Raw genomic sequence first — 24,207 nt, 5'->3', positions numbered from 1 at the left:
AAGGGATTAAAACAAAACATAGGGGCTGTAGTTGAATTTCCTCAAATCTAAGGCAGGATTTTGAAATTAGGCCAAAACTCAAAGATTGCAAATGAAATTAACCCTTAACTATATGACTAACATGGCAGTCGTGCTATAGCGTACATGCCCCTATTATGGTTGGTGTAAATATTTGACTATTCATAAAATATATTATCTGGACTTCGGGAGTATATGTATCCCAAATCCGGCATTGTAGCAAAATTAACCCCAAAAAAAAAAAATAATAATAATAATGAAAAATAATAATAATAAAATAAAGAAAAATTTTCATCTAGATTCTTTGGGATTTGTATTAAGTCTAATTTTAATGTTTTAAAATTTGAAAATTATAGCTAGTAATATTTACAAGTGAAAATTATTTTAAAAGATATGAATGAAATAATAAAAATGAAAACTATTTGAAATTTAAGATAAGATAAGTGATATTTTTAAAGCCACTGAGATCGAATTATATTTGAATCAAATTTTAAGAAAAGTAAATAAAATTAACCCAAAAACAAATTTAAAATTAACAAACTATTCCTAATTCATCGCTAATGGACAACCAAAGGTAAATGTGAAACATACAAATTTAAAAATTAGAGGGTATGTGTACCCAACAAACAATCCCAATCGTTATATATGAGGATTGGGAAATATGTAATCAAAAATTAATAGGAAAAAAAGAAGAAGTAAATTTCCCGATGCCTAGGCATATATGTTCTCACAAATGACACAATGATCTAAGATTAGTCTTTCCATGACACTTCCCTCTCCAACCTTCAACTTTTTGCTTCTCTTATTCCATAAGTGCAATGCATAAATATTTCCACCATTACCATTGAGCTCATTCAGTGAGCTTTTAATCCATCTACACTCCGCCGCGATCTCCGGCTTCTTGAAAAGCCTGTGAATCTTAAACCAATCCACCGGATAAAACGCCTCCGGTGGCAGCACCGTTACATTATAATCACTTCCAACTCTCTTCATAACCCTAGTAAGCAAAAATGGCCCATTGAATCCCCATATGTTTCCATTGAAAGTTAATGAGAACTCCTTCATAAAATCAAGTAGAATTGGATGGTTCATATCAAACACCATTACTGCATTATTCAGTATTGTCCATTGCTTTGTCGCTCGATCTATACTTTGTGCTCCTATTGAATTCCTCAGCTCTGAGAAATCTCTCAGAATTATGATGTCTGTGTCCAAATAAACACCTCCATATTTGTATAAAACCGTAAGTCTAATGAGGTTGGCAAGGTTTTGTGGCAATGGGATAAAACCAGGGTCTATCTTGCTGCTCTTCAGTCCTTCAAGCCAAGCTTCAGCTGGGGTGTTCTTCACTAGGAAGGGCAAGTCTGGAGTTACAGCAAGAACTTTGAAACCGCGATCCAGTAATGGTTTTAGGATCCTATAACCGCGTGATGAATCCATGGTTCTTGATATGATCATCAAGCAACCTTGAGGGTGGGATTTGAACACGGTGTCTATGGCCAAGAAATCTCGGGTTCCGAAGAACTTTGCCGGTGAGAGCCAGACCATGTAGAATTGGACGCTGCAGCCCTTACTGAGAAACTCCAAAACTCTGCCATGAAATTGCTTGGTCAAGTTGGTTGAACCGAGTATCTCAACCTGAGGAAGTCTCTGCTTGAACCACTCGTGTCTTTCTTCTTTGGTGAGGTTTTCTGGAGGAATCATTGGATCGATATCATATTCATCATCTGATAAAGCTAAATCCTCAACCTTTTCTTGTTTTATGGGGAACTGAATTTTCTCTTTCACATTCTCCTTTCCGGTGTATACCTGTTGGTGGGAAGGTGGTATATTAGAGAACATGCTATTGGCATAGAAGATAAAGATGAAGGCAACAAGAGGGAAAGAAGTTAATAAAAGTGGCCATTTATCGAATATTTTCTTTTGGGAAGCCATAGATATTGGAGCTCAGAAAGAAGATATATATATATATATATCTATGTATATATACGTATAGTAGTGAGTAAGGAGAACAAAAATATCAAGATCCTTAGAAAAAGGTTGTGTTATAATGTGCACGTTACCTTTGAGAGCTGCCCTTGGCATCAACGTTTTAAATGACTATGATAGGAGTCATATTTAAATATGTAAGGAAGTAAGTAATTTGAGCCCTGAAGCTGATAGTGAATCAAATAAATGGGAGAAATTAATGTGAAATTGCCCTGTAATAAAAAATTATTTATGGACTAAGATTAATTAATGAGCATTATATGCAGTTAATTTATAATAAAGGAGTTGAATATGATGCATGCTTGTGATGGATCATACATGTTATGCTAGAGCATGATTGCTGCAATTGGACACATTATCTCACAAATTCTGCACATTCTTCTAAATAGTTTATAAAATTTCATCACCGATTTATTTTTTGAAAAAGTTAATGACCCTGATATTTTTAGAGGTATGTAATCTATGTAATGGTTACAGACTTTAACGAATTTAAAGAAACAGACAAAAGTCATATGTATTTATATATATGTATACATATATATACATATGTAGCACTTTGGTTTTAATTGATCAGCTTGTTGTTAATTATGTATAATTTTTACATCAGTGGATCTATCAAACAGTAATGATTATATATGTACATAATATATATATATATATATATCATGTATTTAATGGGCGGTCCCATTTTGTGATAAGCAATAAAATCGGAGTTCTTTTATGTCACACGAACAAGAAATTTTCAGTGATTAATTATTTCATAATCATGAAAGTAGCTCGTAGTTACTAATTTGTACACCATGACATTTGAAATATCTACCTAAGATAACATTTGAAAATAATAATAATAATAATAAAAGCATAAAATAATAATAATAATAATAATAATAATAATAATAATAAAAACACAAAAATAAATAAAAACAATAACAAACAAACACGAAAACTTACTGATTTGAACCAATATTTTAAATTTTGACCTAGCATTGTCCAAATTTCTCCCTCTGTTGCGTTACACTTACCATATTCAAATTCTGCAGTTCTTTATTTTAAGAGTCTCCATGGAAGGTGCAGATCAAAGCAAAGCGTCCCTTAAATCTGGATATCAACCTTAAGATACTTCAGATTAGGCCAAGGGACAAAAGCACGTTTTCTTTATAATTTTTTTGAAGAATGAGAACCTACAAATGTTAACCACAACAGTATTAGTCTACTAGACAATATAAGTGACTAACTTTGTATCATTCATTCACAACCTTGTAATCAAAGACTGTGATAACTAAAAAGAACTTCACAAACTATAAGCAAATTATAAATACCGGTTCCAACAGAACGGAGAATGCTATCTTTTTTAAGCATTAATTCAGATTTGAAAGAAAACGAAAATAGATCAAAGTATGAATTTTTCTTCATGATCAGGTTCCCAAGTGTCAAATTGGCTTCTAATAGGTTGGGAGCCTCAATCGAAAGGATTCACACAAGGAATAACATTAACAGCGCAAGCAAACAAAATCAGCGTTATGAATGTGTGGCCTCCATAGCATGCCATACTATAAGATATATAGATTTCAGGCTTTGACTAAGGATGCTTATGCTATATCTTCGACTGCTAGCAATATAAAGTTAATCCCTCAAGGAGGGAAGTTGCAGAAATTAGGCCTTTCGACGACTTGTTAGTAAAGTTAATATGCATCTTAATTAGAAATTTCTGAGTGTTCAACTAACAAATTTTTAACAATAGGGCATCCTGAAATAAGATCTCAAAGCGTTTCATCATCTTATTCCACATCCTTAAAATAGAGAACTTTCAGAGTGGGAAAGGTTTTAAAGGAGAAGGGAACTCCAACTTGAAGCTGCATCTCCGTCAACTTAAGCAGAATTAATGAACTTGCACCAAGAACAGAACCCAGTTGAACTATAATGTTTGACGTGGAGATCTAGCTCCATTTTACTTTGAATAACAAACTTTTACCAATCATCTAATTCCACAAAAAGTCCCCGGAATTGTAATGCATATGAAGCTTAAAACTTGTTATGAACGAATCTTCTATTTGCTTTTGATGTCTCAAAAAGTTGACAACGATCTTTTAAGAACTTATTGGTTTGGTTATACATTGAAAGTGATATTTTTATGGAATTCATCTTTGTAACCTGAAAATGGAGTTGAAACCCAAATCTATGACCAACGCTTGCAAAGATGACTCATTAGGCCAATACAAAAATATCAGAAAAGAAGGACAAAATATGATGTATGAGAGAATCAAGTAATTGTGATATTCAATCTTGGGTCATGGTGTTGGGTTTAATTTGTTTTCTATACCTTTCATCCTCAGCTTCTCTTCGCTCTGTTTTATTAAAAAGTTAGAAAGTTACAATGCTAGCTTCTCTTTCAGGTTAAATTAATGAAAAATTTTAATAATAAAAAAATAAAAAGGTGAGTTTTTACATTATAGAAAATTATAGAAAAGTAAAAGAAAGATAAGAATGGATAAAATAGCAAGGTGCTACATGAATTATTAGGTGGCATCCTATTTAGCTACCATATCATCCTACACAGCATCTTACAGATGTCAAAATAAGTGGATTTACAAAATTATCCTTCAACAGTTACCTTTAAGGGTATAAAACTAAAGGTTGGGGCTGCAATTGAATTTCCTCAAACCTAAAGGTGGATTTTGGAATTAAGGTAAACCTCAAATATTGCAGATAAAATTAACCTTTACTATAAATTAACATGGCAGTCTTGCTAAAGTTTACACACCCATATTATTAAACATCTAACTATATGTAATTCATGAAATACATTATCGGCTTTAATATGTTATTCAGGATTACATGTAGTTCATATTCAGCATTTTAGCAAAATTAATTAACATGATAAAGCAATTTTTTCTATGAAAAAACAATTTTTAAAACTATGAAACTATTCCTAATTCATCACTAATGGAAATCCGAAGGTAAACGTGAGACATAAAAATTATAAAATAGAGGATACGTATCGCTATACTAACGGAAATCCAAAGGTAAATGCGAAACATAAAAATTAAAAAATTAGAGGGTATGCATCCCTATAAACAATTGCAATTGTTATACATGAGGATTGGGGAAATATGAATTCGAATATTATTCTTAAAAAATAAAACAACACAAGAAAAAAAAAAGAAAATCGAATCTTTGAGATGAGGGTGTGCAAGTTTGAAGCAGAGCCAGCTAGCTTCTACAGTGCTTCATCTTCTGACGTCCGAGGAAATTTTAAGTACTCAGTGAGTTTGATACAAGCACTTTTGGGACCCATATATGAGGCCATACGCTTGTGTTCAGGGAAATCAAACTCCGGCAGTACTGAGATTTTTTTTTTTCTATATGTTCTCACAAATGACACAATGATGTAAGATTAGTCTTTCCATGACACTCCCCTCTTCAATCTTAAACCCTTTGCTTTTCTTATTCCATAAGTGCACTGCATAAGTTTTTCCACCTTCATCAGTTAGCTCATTCACAGTCCTTTCCACCCATCTACGCTCCGCCGTCCTCTCCGGCTTCCTGAAAAGCCTGTGAATCTTAGACCAATTCACCGGATAAAACGCCTCCGGCCGCATCACCGTCATGTTATAACCGCGTCTCCCTCCAACTCTCTTCATAACCCTACTAACCAAATAAGGTCCATTGAATCCCCATGAGTTTCCATCGAAAGTTGATGAAAATTCCTCTATGAAATCAAGCAGAATTGGATGATGTATATCAAACACCATTACTGCACCATTCAATCTTAGCCATCGCTTTGACACTGGATCTATAGTTTGTGCTCCGACTGAATTCTTCAGCTCTGAGAAATCTCTCAGAACTATCATGTCCGTGTCCAAATAAACACCTCCATATTTATGCAAAACTGTAAGTCTAATGAGGTTGCAGAGGTTTTGTGACAATGGGATAAAACCAGGGTCTATCTTGCCGCTTTTCAGCTCTTCAAGCCAAGCTTCAGCTGGGGTGTTCTTCACTAGGAAGGGCAAGTCTGGAGTTACGGCAAGAACTTTGAAACCCCGATCCAATAATGGTTTTAGGATCCTATAACCGCGTGATGAATCCATGGTTCTTGATATGATCATCAAGCAACCTTGAGGGTGTGCATAGAACAGAGTGTCAATGGACAAGAAGTCTCTGGTTCCAAAGAACCTTGCCGGTGAGAGCCAGACCATGTAGAATTGGATGCTGCAGCCGTTGTTGAGAAACTCCAAAACCCGCCCATGAAATTGCTTCGACAAATTGGTCGAACTGAGTATCTCAAACTCAGGAAGTTTTTGCTGAAACCACTTGATTCTTTTGCCTTTCGTGACGTTTTTTGGAGGAATCATTGGATCAATCTCATATTCACCATCTAGCATAGCTAATTTGTCAACCTTTTCTTGCATGGAGAACTGCATTTTTGCTATCGCTTTCTGGGTTCTGAGAAAAATATTCTCGTTTATGGTGTATGCATTTTGGTGGGATAGATTACTAGAGAAAATACTATCAGCAAAGAAGATAAGGATTAAGGCAACAAAAGAGAAAGAAGATAATAGAGGCCATCTATTGAATATTTTTTGGGACACTTTTTTCACAGAGGTGAGAGTCTTACAGGCAACAAAAGAGAAAGAAGATAACAGAGGCCATCTATCGAATATTTTTTGGGACACTCTTTTCAGAGAGGTGAGAGTCTTACAGCAAGATAATTTCTTTGGGGAAGCCATAGATGGAACTCAGAAAGAAGATATATAGTGATTAAGCAGAACAAAAAGGATGAGATTCTTCGAAAAGGTTGAAATAGGAAGCTCGTATATATTCTATGACTTTATCTGCATGTAGCTTTTTAGAGCCGGACTTAGAATCAACATTTTAAATGCCTCTGATAGGAGTCATATTTGAATATTGGAAGTAAATAATTAGAGCCCTGAAGCTGAGAGTGAATCTAATAGTGGAGAAATGTAAAAAATTGCCCTGCAATGAAAAATTATTTAGAAGACCTGGTTTACTGTACTCTGACATGGACACCTATTAACAAGCATGGGAAACCTTTTTTAGTTCCTGATTTAATTAAGGACCGGATTAATAAGGCCTCATATGCAGTAAATTTATAACAAAGGAGTTAAATATCATGCTTGCTTGTAATGGATCATGCATGTTATGCTAGAGCATGCGTGGTACAATCGGACACATTATCTCACAAATTCTGCTCATTCTCTTAAATAATTTATAAAATTTCATTGCTAATTTAATTTTGGAAAAGTTAGTGACTGATTTTATTGGAGGTATGTAAATATGTAACAGTTGCACCCCAGCCTTCATTGAATTTAAGAGAAATAAACAAAAGTTATATACATATACAATATGTAGCACTTCGATTTTAATTGAGCTTGTTGTTTATTATGTAAAATTTTTACATCAGTGGATCTATCAGTCAATTACGATTATATACGTACATATATATCATGTATTAATGGTCGGTCCCATTTTGTTATAAGCAATAAAATTGGAATTCTTCATGTCATATGCAAGAAGTTTTCAACGATTGAATATTTCATCAATCATGAAAGTAGCTTGTAGTTACTAATTAGTACATCTTGATATTTCGAATACTAGCTTCTTCTTCTTCTTCTTCTTTTTTTTTTGTTTTTTTTTTTTTTTAATGCTAAATATCTAACCAAGATAACATTTGAAAAAACAAGAAAACACAATACAAAAAACAAATAAACAAAAAAAAAAAAGGGAAAAAAAAATAAACAAAACAAACATGAAATCTTACTGAACAGAACCAATCTTTCAAATTTTGATCAGCATTGTCCAGATTATCTCCCTCTGTTGCCTTATACTTACCATAATCCAATACCACATATGATAAAGGTCAATTCTTCAGTTCTTTTATTCCAAGACCCTCCATGGAAGGTGCACATCAAAGCTAAGCGTCCCTTAAATCTGAATTTCTCAGCAACTTATTAGGCAAGGGACAAAGGCACCTTTTCTTTATAATTTTTTGAAAAATGAGAACCTGCAAATGCTAACTACAACAGTATTAAACACAATCAATTACTAACTTTGTATCATCATTACAACCTTGTAATCAAAGATTGTGATAAATAAAAAGAACTTCACAAACTATAAGCAAATTATAAATACCTGTTCCAAGAAAACAGAGTGTCTTCTTCTTTAAGCAATTTAGGTTTGGAAGAAAACGAACAAGATCAAAGTAAGAATTTTTCTTCACGATCTGGTTCCCAAGTGTCAAATTGGCTTCCAACAGGTCAGGAGTCTCAATCGAAAGGATTCACAAGGAATAACATGAACTGCGCAAGCGAACTAAACTCGGTAGTCTAAATGTGGCCTCCATGCCATGCCATAAAATAAGATATAAAGAGTTCAGGCTTTGACCAAGAATGCTAATGTTCTTCAGCTAATAGCAATATAAAGTTAATCTCCCAAGGAAGGGAAGTCCAGAATTAGGCCTTTCAGTGACTTATTAGTGAAGTTCATGTATCTCAATGAGAAACTTCTATGCGTTCAGCTAACACCAAGATCTATATTCCAATAGTAAATCCGTCTAATTGCAAATCCTCAACAATAGGGCATCGAAGTGAATCATCATCAAATTCCACATCCTTCAAAGAGAGAACTTTCAAAGTGGGAAAGTGTTACAATTTCAGCAACACAAACATTTAAGAAATTAAATAATAAACTAGATCAAAACACCACAGAATTTACGAGGTTCGATTCAAGATTGAATCTACGTCCTCGGAGCTCCACAAGGAGTTCAAATGCACTATAACTGAATGTGTTTTACAGCTTATCTAGTTCTCTTTCTTTGTTTTAGAAGCTCCACCTAAAACCCATATACCAGACCCAAAATCCCCTTTCACAACCTTTCTCACCTCACAACTCTCACCCAAGAGAATACTAAAGAGAAAAACTTTTTTTTAAAGGGAAAGAGAAAGAGAACTTAATTTATATTAACATCAAAGAAAACGGTTGCTGCAGAATTGTTGCTGCTGCAGAACTGTTGCTGCTGTAGAACTATTGCTGCATATCTCTATTGCTGTTAGGACACTTGGAAAGCCTTTACGTGACTGCCAGCTTCTCTTTAAACCACCAAGCCAAAACTGTGAGTTTTGTTTAATGATATAAGGTTGAAACGACGTAGTTTTGATGACAGCAACTATGCAGAAAAATAACTCCAGCTTTGACTTCTTTGAATCACATAACCAACAGAAAGATTAAAAAAGAAGGCTTCATCTCTGTCAACTTAAGCAAAATTAATGAACTTGCACCAAGAACAGAACCAGGTGAACAAGATTTAACTCCATTTTTACTTTTGAATAACAAACTTTAACCAATCATCTAACTGTACCAACATAGTCTCAGAATTGTAATGCGTATGAAGCTTTAACCTTGTTATGAACAAATCTCCGATTTGCTTTTGATGTCTTAAACAGTTGCCAACAAACTTTAAGAACATATTGGTTTAATTACATTGAAAGTAATATTATTATGGAATTCATCTTCGTAACATAAAAATGAAGTTAAAATCAAATCTGTGACCAGCACTTGGAAAGATGACTCATTTAGACAATATAAATATCAGGAAAAAAGAAGAGAAAATATGATGTATGAGAGAATCAAGTAATTGTGATATTGATCTTGGGTCACGGTGTTGGGTTTGTTGTCTATACCTTCCATCCACAGCTCTTTGCTCTGTTCTGTTACCATGGTCATAAGATCCAAGAACTTCTTTATCGGAACATATATTATACGGTGCCCCCACAGTATAACACTTTTTATAGTTGGAGAGAATAAATTGGTTATATTCAAAACTCAAAGAACTGTATCCATTTCACCGACTATTATAAAATTTTAGAATAAATTCTCTCCTAAAAAATTTGGAATAATTTTAAAACATATCCTCCAACAGGTAGAAAGTCCTTAGTACCAGCCCCCACATTCTGACACAGTTGAGCTAAATGAATGGAATGTAAGCTAAGGAAGCAAAGTATGGTAGTGTATAGAACTTGTTCATATACTGAAATCATACAAAATATAAACATTTGCTTTAAAAGAAATAAACTCAATTGATGGTCTAAACTCTAAAGCTTGTATTTTTTTGACACTCTAATCCAGTTGCAGGTATGGGTGATAATGAGTTGTAATTAAAAAAAGACAAAAGTGGACAAAACAAACGAAATGATTAACATGGAGCACAAAAAAAAGCTCTACCCAAAAAGAAAATAGAAACCCAAAAATATTCACAAGTCAGAACAACAAACAGAAAATAAATCGAACTATTTTACACCAACAAAGGTATAAAAGATGAAAGAAGCTCACTGATCTTGCACATTATCAGTGCCTAAACCAAACCCTTCAGCCTGGAGTGAGTTCCACTCCACACGGCTCACCGTAAGAGATGACCCAGATAGAGAGCAGCTACCTAGTACATGAATTGAGGCTATCCGTTCTGCTTCGCTTATTTACGGCATAGGTTTCCCTGTCGTTTTTTAGAACCCCCCGCGTAATTTTGAGCCAATTATTCACTGAATTGAACGCCTTCGAAAGTAACACGTGTCCAGAGTTTGTTAACAAGCCCAATATATTTTGGTTCTGTATCTGCAAAGTCGATGGGTGGTTCTATATACACATGTTAATAAGCTTTATAAACCCCACGCTTTTTTAATCTAATAATAAATTACTATAAACCTTTTCTCTTTTCCTTCTTATTTATAAAAAATAATAATAATAATAATTCCGATTTTTCAAAAAAATAATAATAATAATAATTCCGATTGATAGGTGATCCACTTGTGGTTGATAACCGTCGTTTAAACCCTTTTTTTTTTTTTTTTTTTTTTCTGGACATGAAAAATCAGTTTTGTAAAATAGTAATTATAACCTCAAAATATATTCCCGTACAAATCCACAACGGGACGATAAAATAAATTCACTCTGAGAACTGCGAAAGTGTAAATATAAGCGAGCGAGAGAGAGAAAGGGGAAGCCAAAACAGAATTTCTCTCTAAAAACCTTATCCGTTTATCTTGAGCTCCGTCCATGGCGTCGCTGTTACTCGGAGCTTTCCCAATAGCTTCGCAATCTCTTGGTCTCGGCTCTCGCATTTCGTTTTCCCAATCTGAAACCCTAGCCTCGCCGTTTTCATCTTCCACCGCTTCGATTTCAGTCTCCGCCACTACTACCACTACTCCATCGGTCCCCTTAGGTACATGTAATTACATATGTTTGTATCTGTGTGTGTGTGTATATATATATATATATATATGTATATATGCCCTAGTTCTTCATATTCTTCTTGTTGCAGTGTACTGTGGTAGAGGTGATAAGAAGACTGAAAGAGGAAAGCGTTTCAATCACTCCTATGGCAATGTAAGGAATTTTTTTTTTTAATTTCTTTTTATTTTTTATATTTTCATATTCTTGATTATGAGAAAATCGGAGAAAAAATGAAATAATGGTTGAGAGATTAAATTTAGGCGAGGCCGAGGAACAAGAAGAAAGGGAGAGGACCACCAAGGCTACCGGTTCCTCCGTCGCCACCTAGAAAAGATAAGTATGAAGACAATGAAGTTGTGAAGATTGAAATTGATGAATCTCTCTTTTCCAACTAATATTCAAATATTGTTTAAGACCCATAAAAGCTTTTCTTAACTTCAATTTCTACTGTAATTTCTGAACCGTCAATTTCTTTTTTATCGCTCCTGTTTGTACGAATTTCACATACAATGATTCTATTTGTGACGCAATTTGTTATCTTGCTGCTAATATTTGTTTTTGATTTTTGGGGGTTTTGAATTTCTGTGATTAAGGTTGGATTGGATTGAAGTTTGTTTGATTGATTTTGGGATGTGTTTTTTCTTCAAGCTTGGGAATTATAATTTTTTTCAGCAATATTTTGTACACTTTTTGGTTGTAAAACTGGTAAATGGTGATTAGGAAAAAAAAAAAAAAAAAAAAAAAAAAAAAAAACTAGGGATTACATTTTGAAGCATATGAGTGAAATAAATTGAGTTAGTTCACTATGGGCTAACCCATTTTGCTTAATTTGATTCAATTTGTTATTGGCTACTAATATTGGTGATTTGGGTTGTGACTTTCTGTGATTAAAGGTGGACCATATTGAAGATTGTTTGTGATTTGGGAATGTGTTTTTCTTCAAGCTTGGGGATTATGATTTCTTCAGCTATATTTTGTACACTTTGGATGTAAAGTTGATAAATGGTGGGTGATCATGAAAAAACAGGGGAAAACTTTTTGAAGCATACGAATAAAATAGATGGATTTAGACTGACTATGCATTGACCCATTTTGCTTAACTTGGTTCCATTAACTAACGAATGTATGTTTGAGATATTTATAATTTGCAATTATATATTTTATTAAATTATTGTATTAAAATTTTACATAAATAAAATAAAAGAATAAGTTACATAATATGTATATTAAAAAAAAAAAATAGATTGTCAAAATTCATGACATAATTGGGTTAATTTTACATAATTTTTCTATCAGGATTGATGACGGAAAAAACAAAAAAAAAGAAAAAAGAAAAGTTGTGATATGGATTGTATTTCGTCATCCTGTTTATCAAATAAATCGAAGTTTGCTCTTTAGCAGAATAAATAGGCAAATTTGGTTCAGATTAACCATTTTTTAATAGGATCCACTCAAAGTTAAATTTGACAGGTATAATGTAATCCTTACTTATATGCAACAAGCATTTTCTTCATGATTTATAATTATCTATTATTGACCTGTTCATAAAGCGAGCTTACAATCTGCCACTTGGTGTTTCAGTTCTGGTATTCTCCTTTGGATTCTGTAGAAAAAATTATGCAACACGTTATCTATTCATTAAAATAAAATTTTGGATAACTACAGTGAACCTTGTCTTTTGGGAAGCAAAAACCATCTTTCCTTAAAACAAAACAAAATTATATGGAAAATATTTTCCATCGCCGGCTTTCAAGATTCTTTTTATAGAGGATTGTCGTTCTCTCGGTCCCATCATAGATGTTTTTTTAACTCTTTCTTGTACTTCTGCGTAAGGTAGAATCATATCTATCCCAGACTAGAAGATGATATCAGAGATAACAGAAGAGGAGGATGAAGAAGAAGCCACTTGCTTTATTGACACAGACGCTCAAAAACAGAGAGTCAGGCAGATAATAGAGTACCAGAAAGAACAATATCGGTCATCATCTTCCTTGTCTTCCTCATCGGCTTCGTGTTCATCCTTCTCTGCATCTCAAAGAAGTAGTAGTTTGTTCAATTTGATGAAAACAGGAAGCACATCTTTAAGGAGATTATTTGAGATGGAACATACTAGTTTGGCCACCTATTTTGAAAATTACAGTGGGTCCCCTTTGATCAAGCCTATACCTTTATGGAGTGGTGATTCAGATCAAGAAAGTCATATTGATCCATGGGCATCCATCAAGCAGTATAGACCCAACGTCGATTCAGAGATTGATGATGGTCAAAATAGATCTGCTTCGGGTGGTAACTTCTTGGATGGTGATTTTGGCTTTGTTAAGACAAAGGTAAGAATTGGGAATAGGAAATTGACTAGAAAAAAGTCGTTCCGGAGATTGCCCGGATTCGGCTTTTGGAGGTGTAGAGGATTTAGATTCAGATTGAAGTTGATCAGACGGATAAAGATTGCAATTTTTGGAAGAAAACAGAAATTGTAATTAAACTTTTGAACATCTCACAAAAAAAAACAGAAACAGTTTTTTGTTTTTTTTTTATTCATATACGAAGGAGGAGTATGCCTGTCCAAACTAGTTGTACCTGGTATATACAATTATTTCAACAAAAAAAAAAAACTCCAAAGCAACATAAAAAATTAAAAAGAAAAAAAAAAAATTCTATAGTTCCCCTGAATCAGTGCTAGCTTAAGCAGACCGAACTATTAACTAAAGAAGAAGCTCCTATTAATTTTGACCCTTTTGACTTCGCCGCAGGTGCTTCAACATGTTGATGAGGCTTTTCCATTTCTGCATTATAAGAAATAAATTTATTTCAAGAGTTATATAAATCTCTGCAAATAACACAATGATCCGAGATTAATCTTTCCATTACACTTCCTTCTTCAATTACCAGTCTACTACTCTGCTTGTTCCAAAGATGAACTCCATAAGTCTCACCACTAAGCTGTAGCAGCTTTGCATTTACCCATCTCGATGTAGCCTGGTCTTCAGGCTTCTTAAACAGTCCACCAATCTTAATCCAATCAACTGGATAAAACGCCATCATCGGCAACACATTGAAGTTATAACCAGGTCTTGTCCCTAATCTCTGAACAACCCTGGTAACCAAGTAAGGTCCATTATGCCCCCATTTATTCCCATCAAAAGTCAAAGCAAATTCCTCTATGAACTTGTAAAGAAGTGGATGATTCATATCAAAGATCAAAACAGCGTTGTTCAATCTGGTCCAGTTCTTTGATACCCCATCAACACTCTGTACTCCAATTGAATTCCTCAGGGCAGTGAAAGGCTTTAGAACTATGAAATCTGTGTCCAAGTAAACACCTCCATATTTGTACAGAGCTGCTAGTCTCATCAAATTAGATAAATTCTGTGCCAATGGAATTTCACCAGGGTCTCTTTTCCCCATCTTCATCTCGGAGTACCATGTCTCCGCCGGCGTGTTCTTGAAAAGAAACGACAAGTCCGGTGTCACAGCTTGAACTTTGAAACCCCTGTCCAGCAGTGGTTTTAAGATCCTATAGCCTTTGATGGAGTTCATAGTCCTTGAAAGTATAATCAAACATCCACCAGGATGGGTTTTGAACAGAGTCTCCATTGCCAGGAACTCTCTGGTTTTGAAAGATTCCAACGGAGAAATCCAAGTCATGAAGAATTGAACATCACATGAGGGATTGAAGAACTCCAAGACCCGGCTATGGAATCGCTGCGAAACATCGTCCGACTTGAATATATCGAATTCCGGTAGCTTTCTTCGAAACCAAGCAATCCTTTCTTCCTCCGTTTGATTCCAAGGTGGTATCCACGGATTCTTATTCATGTTTTCTCTGTGAACCTTTTCAATCTCTTCTTCTTGAATTTGTAAACGAGTGATGGTCGTCGTCTTGATTTGTGCTTTGGTTTTGAGAGTCTCTAGGAGAACATCATGAGCAATATCGTTGTTGTTTTTGGAAATTTCTAAGGGTTGAGGATAATCAGAGATGAAAATACGACCTGCATAGATGATAAAAACTATGGCAGCAATAGAGATAATGGAGACGATACGGAGTTTGGCACGGCTAAATAACCGGCTTTGGACCGGAATTTTTGAGATTCTGGTGATCATTTTCATTCAAGGAGAGTTGTTGCAGGTTGGTAGAAATTATAATGAAGAGATTTTCATGGAGGATTAGACCAAAGTTTATTGACAAAAAAAAAGCTAAAGCAGACTTGTAAAAAAGCTTAAGCAGACTTGCTAGACTTGTAGTAACTTTTATGATTTTTCTTTACGGTTAACTCTGTATAATCCTTAGCTTGTAATTTGGATTGTAGACATTCAATATATGTCTTTGAAGACCCGTGTTAAAAAAATAAAAAAAAATAAAATAATAATAAACTGGTCCTTTGGTTTTGGTAGAAGTCAAAATTGGATGATTAATACAGCCGCCGCGTTGTTTGGAATCCACATCGTAATAGGACCAGCAACTAAGAAAATATTTGTCGAAGAACCCCAAAAAAATAAAAAAAATAAAAAGACAGATGAACAAAAAAACAAATAAACTATTTGTCGGACAAAAGAAAAACAATGAGATGGATAATTTTTAGCAAAAAGCAAGATGAGATACCTGGATAATTAGACCTTTTAGTCTACAGATGCAATGGATTCATCTCCTTTAGAAAAACGTAATGCAGCCCGTTCCCATTTTGTTTATTATATATATATATATTACAAAATAGTTTCCAGGTTCAACAATCACATATATATATATATATATATATAATGAAATAATTATTTTAATTTCTTTTAGCTGTTTAAAAATTTTTGTTTACCGTTAAATATTAATTATATTGGTTTATATTTGATATTTAAAATACAATTAAATTGGTTTGATTATCAGTTTTTATTATTGGTCATTAGTAGTATTTTCTATTGCTTATAATGTATTGAAATTAATTATGTAGATTTACTTTATCTATTATTTAAACTCATATTAAATATGTTATAAAATTTTCATTTAGGTTCGATATTATTAAGCATTTCAATTTAAAAATGGATTTTTTTTTTTTTATCATATGATTCTTTCTTTCTTGTTTTTTTTTTTTTTTTTTTCTGAGAAACTGATTAAAAATAGTGATCTAACCCGCCTTAATTTTCGTTAATTAGAAAAAACTGCCTTAATTGGATTGGACTAGTTTAGATATTCAATTAAAATAATAGCTAAATTGGGAAGAATAATACTTGCCTCCCTCCATGGTCCACACCTGCATGGTAAGAAATCGGAAACACTCAGCATATATGGATGTAGAAAAGTGATGCTGGCATATAAGAAAAAACACTTAATTGGTAAAAATATATATAACACTCTATATTAGAAGTTCTGCTGATAAAAATTTCAGCAAACGACAAAAATGGAAGATTAATATATATGATTAGGTATATAATTAAATGGAAGATATAAATTTTTGACGTATAAAAAGTTAGGGAGAGAGAAATAGGAAAATTAATATTAAAATCTCATATTGAATCTTATTCTTGTAAAATTTAACAAATCCGAAACACCTATTATGAAAATAAATAAATACGAGCTCATTTATTAATTTATTATAAACCTATCAACCAATTTATTAATTCATTAATATATATATATATATATATGTGTGTGTGTGTGTTAAAATTTAAGTTTAATTTAGTTTTAAATAATAAAATAATTTTAAAAAAATATTTGAAATAGATATGTATGTTTAGATTTTAAAAAAATTAAATTAAAAAAGGGTTTAAATAATAAACTAATATTTTTAGTATTATAAAATTTATTTTTAATGGATTTATTGTATATTATTGTATTTCTGTTAATTTATTAAATTTTATTAGATTATAGTTATATAAAATCTGCATAATATTGTTAATCTAAATTTACAAATTATGATACAAATTCATATAATATTATTATGTTATATGAGATTTAGTTAGATGTAAAAACTAAAACAAAATAAAAAAAAATGGAAAAAGAAATAATACATTTAAATAATTATATCACTTAATTGTAAAATTACAACGTAAAAGGTACAAAAAATTATGTTTGCATTAATTAGTATCACATTATTTGTAAGAGAAAGAATTAATCACATTTGAATATAAAATTAATACGTATTAAATGACATGTGTTAGAATATTGTTAGTTAACATATTTATATAATACATGAAAAAATAAATATTTAAATGGATAAATAAATTAAAAAAATAAATACTATTACATCATATACTATATTTTTTAATAAATAAATTTGATAATTATTTTAAACCTAACATTATTGAAACAATAATAAATAACAATGTGGATCAAACATTCATTCAAATCTATTTAGCCATAATTAGAAATTAAAATTGAATGAGTACTTTCTTCTAGGCACCAATCTCTCTCTCTCTCTCTCTTCTATTTTTAGTACTCCAAATAAATGCGTTAATTATTAATATCCTATCATTTTGTTGACTTGGTATATACCAGTAATCAGAAATCGTTATTTAGATAATTAAAAAAAAAAAAAAAACTAATGATGATGAATTGTTATGCAACTTTAATGTATCCATATACATGATAGTTGGTGATTAATTTGCTATTTTAAAAATATTATTCATTAATCATTGTAATTATATATAATCCACATCAAATGTCATAAATTATCATTTTTTGGCATGGATTTTTATTTTTGAAAAGTCAACGGAGCCTTTTTTTCTACTTAAATAACCTCTTACTTTTTCTTTTTGATAACTTGAGATTTGAATTTAAAATTATTACTAAAACTGAAGATTTATTATTGAATTATGCCCACAAAACTTGATTAGCTCTTTATACTTAACTCGTTTTTACACTTTTTGCATGAGAGTCGCCACCACATACATGGCGTTAGCGTCATTGCCACCGACGAGGACAAAATGGAAGCTTCAAATGGGGACATAAAAAAGGGTGTGGCAAGACAGTTCCTTCACGTAACCATGTGATTAACTATTACCAATATTGATGAATAGCATTTTTGTAATTCTATTATGTACCATAATTTTTGACAATCTTCTATATTATATCAAATCTAGACAACGTGTAATTATTATTATTTTTTTTAACCAATTGTATTAATATATGGAGATACAAAAAATATGACAGGATAAGCAAAACTATTTTATACTCTGCACTATAACATTACCATGCATATAATAACATATCAAATTTTAAGAAAGTTACCTTAATTAACGAGATAATGCTAAAATTCTAATTGGAGTTGAAGAAAGTAACAATTTTAAAAATTTGTCAAATTTAAAAACTGTGTTCTTAATTGATTAAAGTTGTGCATATTTCACCAATAAATTCTCTGCCTTTCGTTTGATGATGAATTAAATTACATACCAAATATAGACTATTATTATTTTCAAAGTTTCAAATAATTAAAATGGATATAGAGAGAATGATTTGTATACTTTATCATTGAGATTTAGAGTGATATTTAATACGAAAATTATTTTCTTTTTTTCTTTTAAAAAGCGAACACCTTAATTTAAAGTAATATCCCAATTAAGTAGGTAGCATGAAATTAATCCATACATTAGTATTACAGGAAATTAAAAAATTGGAGTATTTTTTTCCTTTGCAGCACGGCATGTTCAACGACGACCAACGCGTACCAAATTGATCAATGAATTGTCAAATTTGATGAAGGCTTAATTACCTGGGGCCACTACGGGAAAAAAATAATAATAAATATTTGGGCCCACTACTGAAACTTTGTGACAACTGACTTTATTGTTGAATATAGATTGTCAACTGACGTGGCGATCCATCTGTATCCGTATGCATTACGCACTTGACGTGACCACGGCTTATTCTATATTAATTTTGGTCAATTAGTCTCTAATCTAGATTTTTGGTGCATGAGATGTCTCAAAAACAATAATTATTTAAGAGAATAATATAATATATTTGCCAAAAAAAGAGAGAATAATATATAATATAATAATTAGATAATTGGACAAATGGCCACTGGCGTGATCTTCTTTTTTAATATCCGAATAATTCTCAAAAGATATTTAAATATAATTAGCGATTTCTTAATGTTTCTTTAATTTTTAATCATCGTCATTTATCTTGTGGATTTATTTGGTAGGTTGAGTTTGGAATTGGATCGAACCAAAAACGAATGGAATCTCAATAATTTTCTCTTTTATTTTGATAAACCATTGAAATTTAATTTATTGCAAAAATACCTTTTTTGTTTTTTCGACTATAAATTTTACGAAATTACCATATTTTTCCAATCCAACATTTACTAAACAGTAATAAAAGACACTAATTTTAGAAAATTTTAATTATCAACCATACCTATTAAAGTTTATTTTATTTAAAAAAAATTAATAAAATCTAACTTTATGTTTAACCAAAAAATAATAAATAAATAAATCAGCACCCATCAACCCGTACAATAATGGTGCTCTAACATTTATCATTTAAAAAATATATATATTATTTGTTCCCACACATAATAATTACTAATAAAATCTATAGGATATTTAATAATTTAAATGATTGTCTATAAAATGTTTATTATTAAATGCTACCAATTAATAATTGTTATATTAATTTTATTATTGATCATTACAATTGATGATAAATATATAGCAAAATTCGTCATCTAAGCACCTTATTGACCCATCCATCTATTATTCGTTGAGAACTTGTTATCAAAACTTGAACACATAATAAATGCATATATTTCTTACAAAAAATAATAATAATAAATTCGTAAATTTGTTTGTCGAAGAAATAAAATAAATGCATACATTTGGGCTTTGGGCTTTGGGCTTCGCTCTCTCATTCAACCTAGCGGGCCGTAATCATGCATTACCAATTGGCTGTGATCTCTTAAAATAAAATAATGGCTTTGATCGATTTCAACCCCAAAAATTAAAAATAAAATAAAATAAAAGGTTCTTTTTATTAGCAAAAAAAGAAAAAGAAAAATGTTTTAATGAAGTTTGGAATATATCACAGCCTCAAATCTCAACTAGCTAGTGGAAAAACCACGAAAAAATAGAGCCATCATCCAACTCTTAGAAACTGAAAAGAGAACATAATAATATAGTTCTTCTACTATATATGGGGATATCTATGTTTTAATACCGTGTAATTTCACGAGGATTACTATGTAACCTGATGATAAATATATAGTGTTTGTATTTTAACAAAATAGGATACCTACATAGTAGAAATTTTTGTGTAATAGGATATACTGCATATAAATAGACTATCCCAAAGCTTTACAGTTTTGTTCATTATCTATTATATATATCTTATGAAATTGATATATTGTCACTATAGCAACCATCATCAATAGAATATTGATATATTATATGCAATTTAATTGATTGTGTAAAAAATCTATTTTTCTATATTAGATTTTAGTATAAAAAATTAAAATATAATTAAATGCCTTGAATTAATGTTTTGGTACTTTTAAACAATATAATTTAAATCTATTTGAATAGACTTTAATCTTTCAATTAGTATTTGTGTTTCCATCCATGTCATACGTTAATGTTATTATCAACTGGCCTTTGTTATTGCAAAAAAAAATAAAAACAATACCTTTTTTGTTTTTTCGACTATAAATTTTACGAAATTACCATATTTTTCCAATCCAACATTTACTAAACGGTAATAAAAGACATTAATTTTCGAACATTTTAATTATCAACCATACCTATTAAAGTTTATTTTATTTTAAAAAAATTAATAAAATCTAACTTTATGTTTAACCAAAAAATAATTAAGAAAAATCAGCACCCAGCAATTATGGTGCTCTAACATTTATCATTTAAAAAAATATATTATTTGTTCCCATACATAACAATTACTGATAAATCTATATAGTATTTGAAAATTTAAAAGATTGTTCATAAATGTTTATTATTAAATGCTACCAATTAATAATTATCATATAATTTTATTAGTATCAACTAATGACAAATAGATAGCAAAATTCGTCATCTAAGCACCTTATTGATCCATTCATCTATTTTATTAGTTGAGAACTCGTTATCAAAACTTGAACACATAATAAATGCATATATTTCTTACAAATAATAATAATAATAATAAATTTGTAAATTTGTTAGTCGAAGAACTAAAATAAATGCATACGTTTGGGCTTTGGGCCTCACTCTCCAATTCAGCCGAGCGGGCCATAATCATGCATTTACCAATTGGCTGTGATCTCATAAAACAAAATAAAATAAAATAAAATAATGGCTTTGATCGATTTCAACCCCAAAAATAAAAATAAAATAAAATAAAAGGTTTTTTTTTATCAGCCACAAAAAAAAGAAAAAGAAAAAATGGTTTAATGAAGTTTGCAATATAATTGTACGTGTAAGCTCTTACCAACTAAATTAAATTTATTTCACCAATATAATTTTAAATTTGTTGACAATTCCGAAGCAATATATGGCAGTGAATGTTTGTATTACTCATTATTTATTTATATGTAAGTAAACCTCATAGTAATAAAACTAATTATTAAATTAAACCGGCCAAACAGTGGTGGTCTTTCCCATATCTCCAATTAAAATCTATAAAATTTATTCACAAATCGTTAATAGTTAAGCTTGTGAAAGATATGAAGGCAGAAGCAGATGATGACCCTGATCACCGTGATACCAGATGAAGTTGAGTACTGCTGAAGAAGGGAAAATGTGCTTGTTATTGGATGAACAAATCGGAGCATTTTATAGTTCTCTTGCTTCCAACTTACTTTTGTATGCGTTGGTTGTATGTATAAGTGTCTGTTTATGTCTTTTTTGGTTATCAAAAAGGTCGATTCCTTTCTTTTATGCCAAATTCCAATCATTATCTTCGTCTTCTACTTCTAATCTGTATGGACATGGAGGCCACGGAGCAAATATACCAAAAGGTCTTGTGAGTTTTTCCAATTATTTGCTTGTTATTTATTAATTATACCAGATACCATTTATTTATTTATTTTTTTGTTTTTATCATAATTATACCAGATACTTAAGAGGCTTTATATCTGTGTATACACACATATATATAATGTTTAGATTTTGAAAACATATTATATATATATATATATATATAAGATGAAGAATTATGCATGTGCCTTGTTATTTACTCATAACAAAAACCATTTTATAGATATAAAACAATATTTCTCGCAAATTAATTAATATGAATGAAGTCGATCGGCTGCATATTTATATTATCTGTTTTTCATAAGTAAATAATATCTAAATAGTACTATCATTTACTACTCAAAATAAGGGCACATAGTATATATATGATTTTTAAGTATTGTCCATGCAATGGGAGTTGTCACAAAAGTCGGTTTTTGACCATGATTGATTTGTAATTCAAAGTTTTGTATGTTATATGTATTATATAACACTTTAATTTTATATAATACAATATTCATTTAATTTCCATATATGAATGGCATTTTAAAGATTTTTTTCCCCCATGGGTGAATAAAGTCCTGTTTAGAACTAAATTAATTCACTCATGAGAAGTGGATCAATTTTTTTTTTTTTTTTTCGTATTTGGTGATTGTTGAAATATTGATTCCCTTAACTTTTAAAGCCAATGAATTCTGCAAAAATTCTAACATCAAGATGACAGTTATATCGATAGAAAAGGAGAGATTATCGTGGAACGACCGAAAATTATCTTATTCTAAAGAGCAATTTGAAAGCACTTTTGCAAGTCGCCGAAAGAGAGTATCGTGGGACGAAGGAAAATTACCTTATTCTGAAGAGCAATTTGAAAGCACTTTTACACATTCCAAAGAGAAAGCGTATTGTAAATGGGAGAACGATGATAATTATGCATATGGTGAGCTATGTTACATTAATAACATTTTTTCATTTCATTAATTTATAATATTTTTACTTCGAAATTATATCTCCTTTTCACAATTATTCATATACATTAATTGTACTAATAGTCTTAATTAATTTTTTTAATCAAATGATAATACTATAAACACCAATTAAAAGTTTGTTTTTTTTCTTTCCTTAAGAAACTTTACTTGTTCAAAATAAACTAAAAATTGCATTATATATAAAACAGGTAAAAACCAAATATTAATGAAAGAATAGCTAGTATCACATCTTTAGATATAAATTTTTTTTTATTATCCATCTAGATTGTAGTGTTACTTTTCTTAATTTTTATCTCCATTTTTAACTTTGCAAAGAGAGAATTTCAATTTTTCCTTTTTTGTTTCCTTTTTGTTTTCTTATTTAGATTCTGAGAGTGATTCTGATGAGCTTCTAAACCATGGAATTTATCACAGCGTCAAATCTCAACTAGCTAGTGGAAAAACCACGAAAAAATAGAGCCATCATCTTAAGAGAACATAATAATATAGTTCTTCTACTATATATGTGGATATCTATGTTTTAATACCGTGTAATTTCACGAGGATTACTATGTAACCTGATGATAAATATATAGTGTTTGTATTTTAACAAAATAAGATATCTACATAGAAGAAATTTTTGTGTAATAGGATATACTGCATCTAAATAGACTATCCCAAAGCTTTACAGTTTTGTTCATTATCTATTATATATATCTTATGAAGTTGATATATTGTCACTATAGCTAGACCTGACAATTCGTGTTCGTGGGTTGTGTTCGTGTCAACCTGTTTAATAATCATGTCAAAAATGCTTAACCCGAACACGACCCATTTATTAATTGTGTCAGGTACCTAAAATACTAACCCGACCTGTTTATAAACAGGTCAACACAACACGACCCGTTTAACACGATTATTTTAACGGGTCGTATTGACCTATTAACCCGAAAACTAACCTATTAACCCGTTAATCCGAAAATTAACCTATTAACCCGAATTTTTTTTTATATTTTTGTTTTATTAAAGATGTATTTTTTGTTTTTAAAAAATTAGTAATAGA

The 24,207-nt window shown here is 31.0% G+C and overlaps 5 protein-coding genes across 5 annotated transcripts; 2 read left to right on the top strand and 3 right to left on the bottom strand.

The window, feature by feature from the left end:
• Positions 1–543: 543 nt before the first annotated feature.
• LOC132804276 (uncharacterized) lies at positions 544–1,992 on the bottom strand. The gene has a single exon (XM_060818440.1). The coding sequence runs from the start codon at positions 1,951–1,953 to the stop codon at positions 730–732; it is 1,224 nt and encodes a 407-aa protein (XP_060674423.1). The 5' UTR covers positions 1,954–1,992; the 3' UTR covers positions 544–729.
• A 3,034-nt stretch (positions 1,993–5,026) lies between these two features.
• Positions 5,027–6,860, bottom strand: LOC132804153 (uncharacterized). The gene has a single exon (XM_060818141.1). The coding sequence runs from the start codon at positions 6,732–6,734 to the stop codon at positions 5,367–5,369; it is 1,368 nt and encodes a 455-aa protein (XP_060674124.1). The 5' UTR covers positions 6,735–6,860; the 3' UTR covers positions 5,027–5,366.
• A 4,076-nt stretch (positions 6,861–10,936) lies between these two features.
• On the top strand, positions 10,937–11,799 carry LOC132804288 (small ribosomal subunit protein bTHXc). Its single transcript, XM_060818465.1, has 3 exons — positions 10,937–11,239; positions 11,339–11,403; positions 11,511–11,799. The coding sequence occupies exons 1-3, from the start codon at positions 11,074–11,076 to the stop codon at positions 11,643–11,645; spliced, it is 366 nt and encodes a 121-aa protein (XP_060674448.1). The 5' UTR covers positions 10,937–11,073; the 3' UTR covers positions 11,646–11,799.
• Positions 11,800–11,937: 138 nt separating this feature from the next.
• Positions 11,938–13,790, top strand: LOC132804287 (uncharacterized). Its single transcript, XM_060818464.1, has one exon. It carries the CDS (start codon positions 13,113–13,115, stop codon positions 13,725–13,727), a length of 615 nt encoding a protein of 204 aa, XP_060674447.1. The 5' UTR covers positions 11,938–13,112; the 3' UTR covers positions 13,728–13,790.
• A 14-nt stretch (positions 13,791–13,804) lies between these two features.
• On the bottom strand, positions 13,805–15,564 carry LOC132804286 (uncharacterized). Its single transcript, XM_060818463.1, has 2 exons — positions 14,137–15,564; positions 13,805–14,033 (listed from the first exon to the last, which is right to left on the bottom strand). Exons 1-2 carry the CDS (start codon positions 15,355–15,357, stop codon positions 13,971–13,973), a joined length of 1,284 nt encoding a protein of 427 aa, XP_060674446.1. The 5' UTR covers positions 15,358–15,564; the 3' UTR covers positions 13,805–13,970.
• Between the last annotated feature and the right edge of the window lie 8,643 nt (positions 15,565–24,207).

This window comes from Ziziphus jujuba, chromosome 6 (assembly GCF_031755915.1).
Source record: "Ziziphus jujuba cultivar Dongzao chromosome 6, ASM3175591v1".
Lineage (NCBI taxonomy): Eukaryota > Viridiplantae > Streptophyta > Magnoliopsida > Rosales > Rhamnaceae > Ziziphus > Ziziphus jujuba.
The sequence above is the reverse complement of the archived record's forward strand: the minus strand, read 5'-3'. Positions and strand labels throughout refer to the sequence as shown.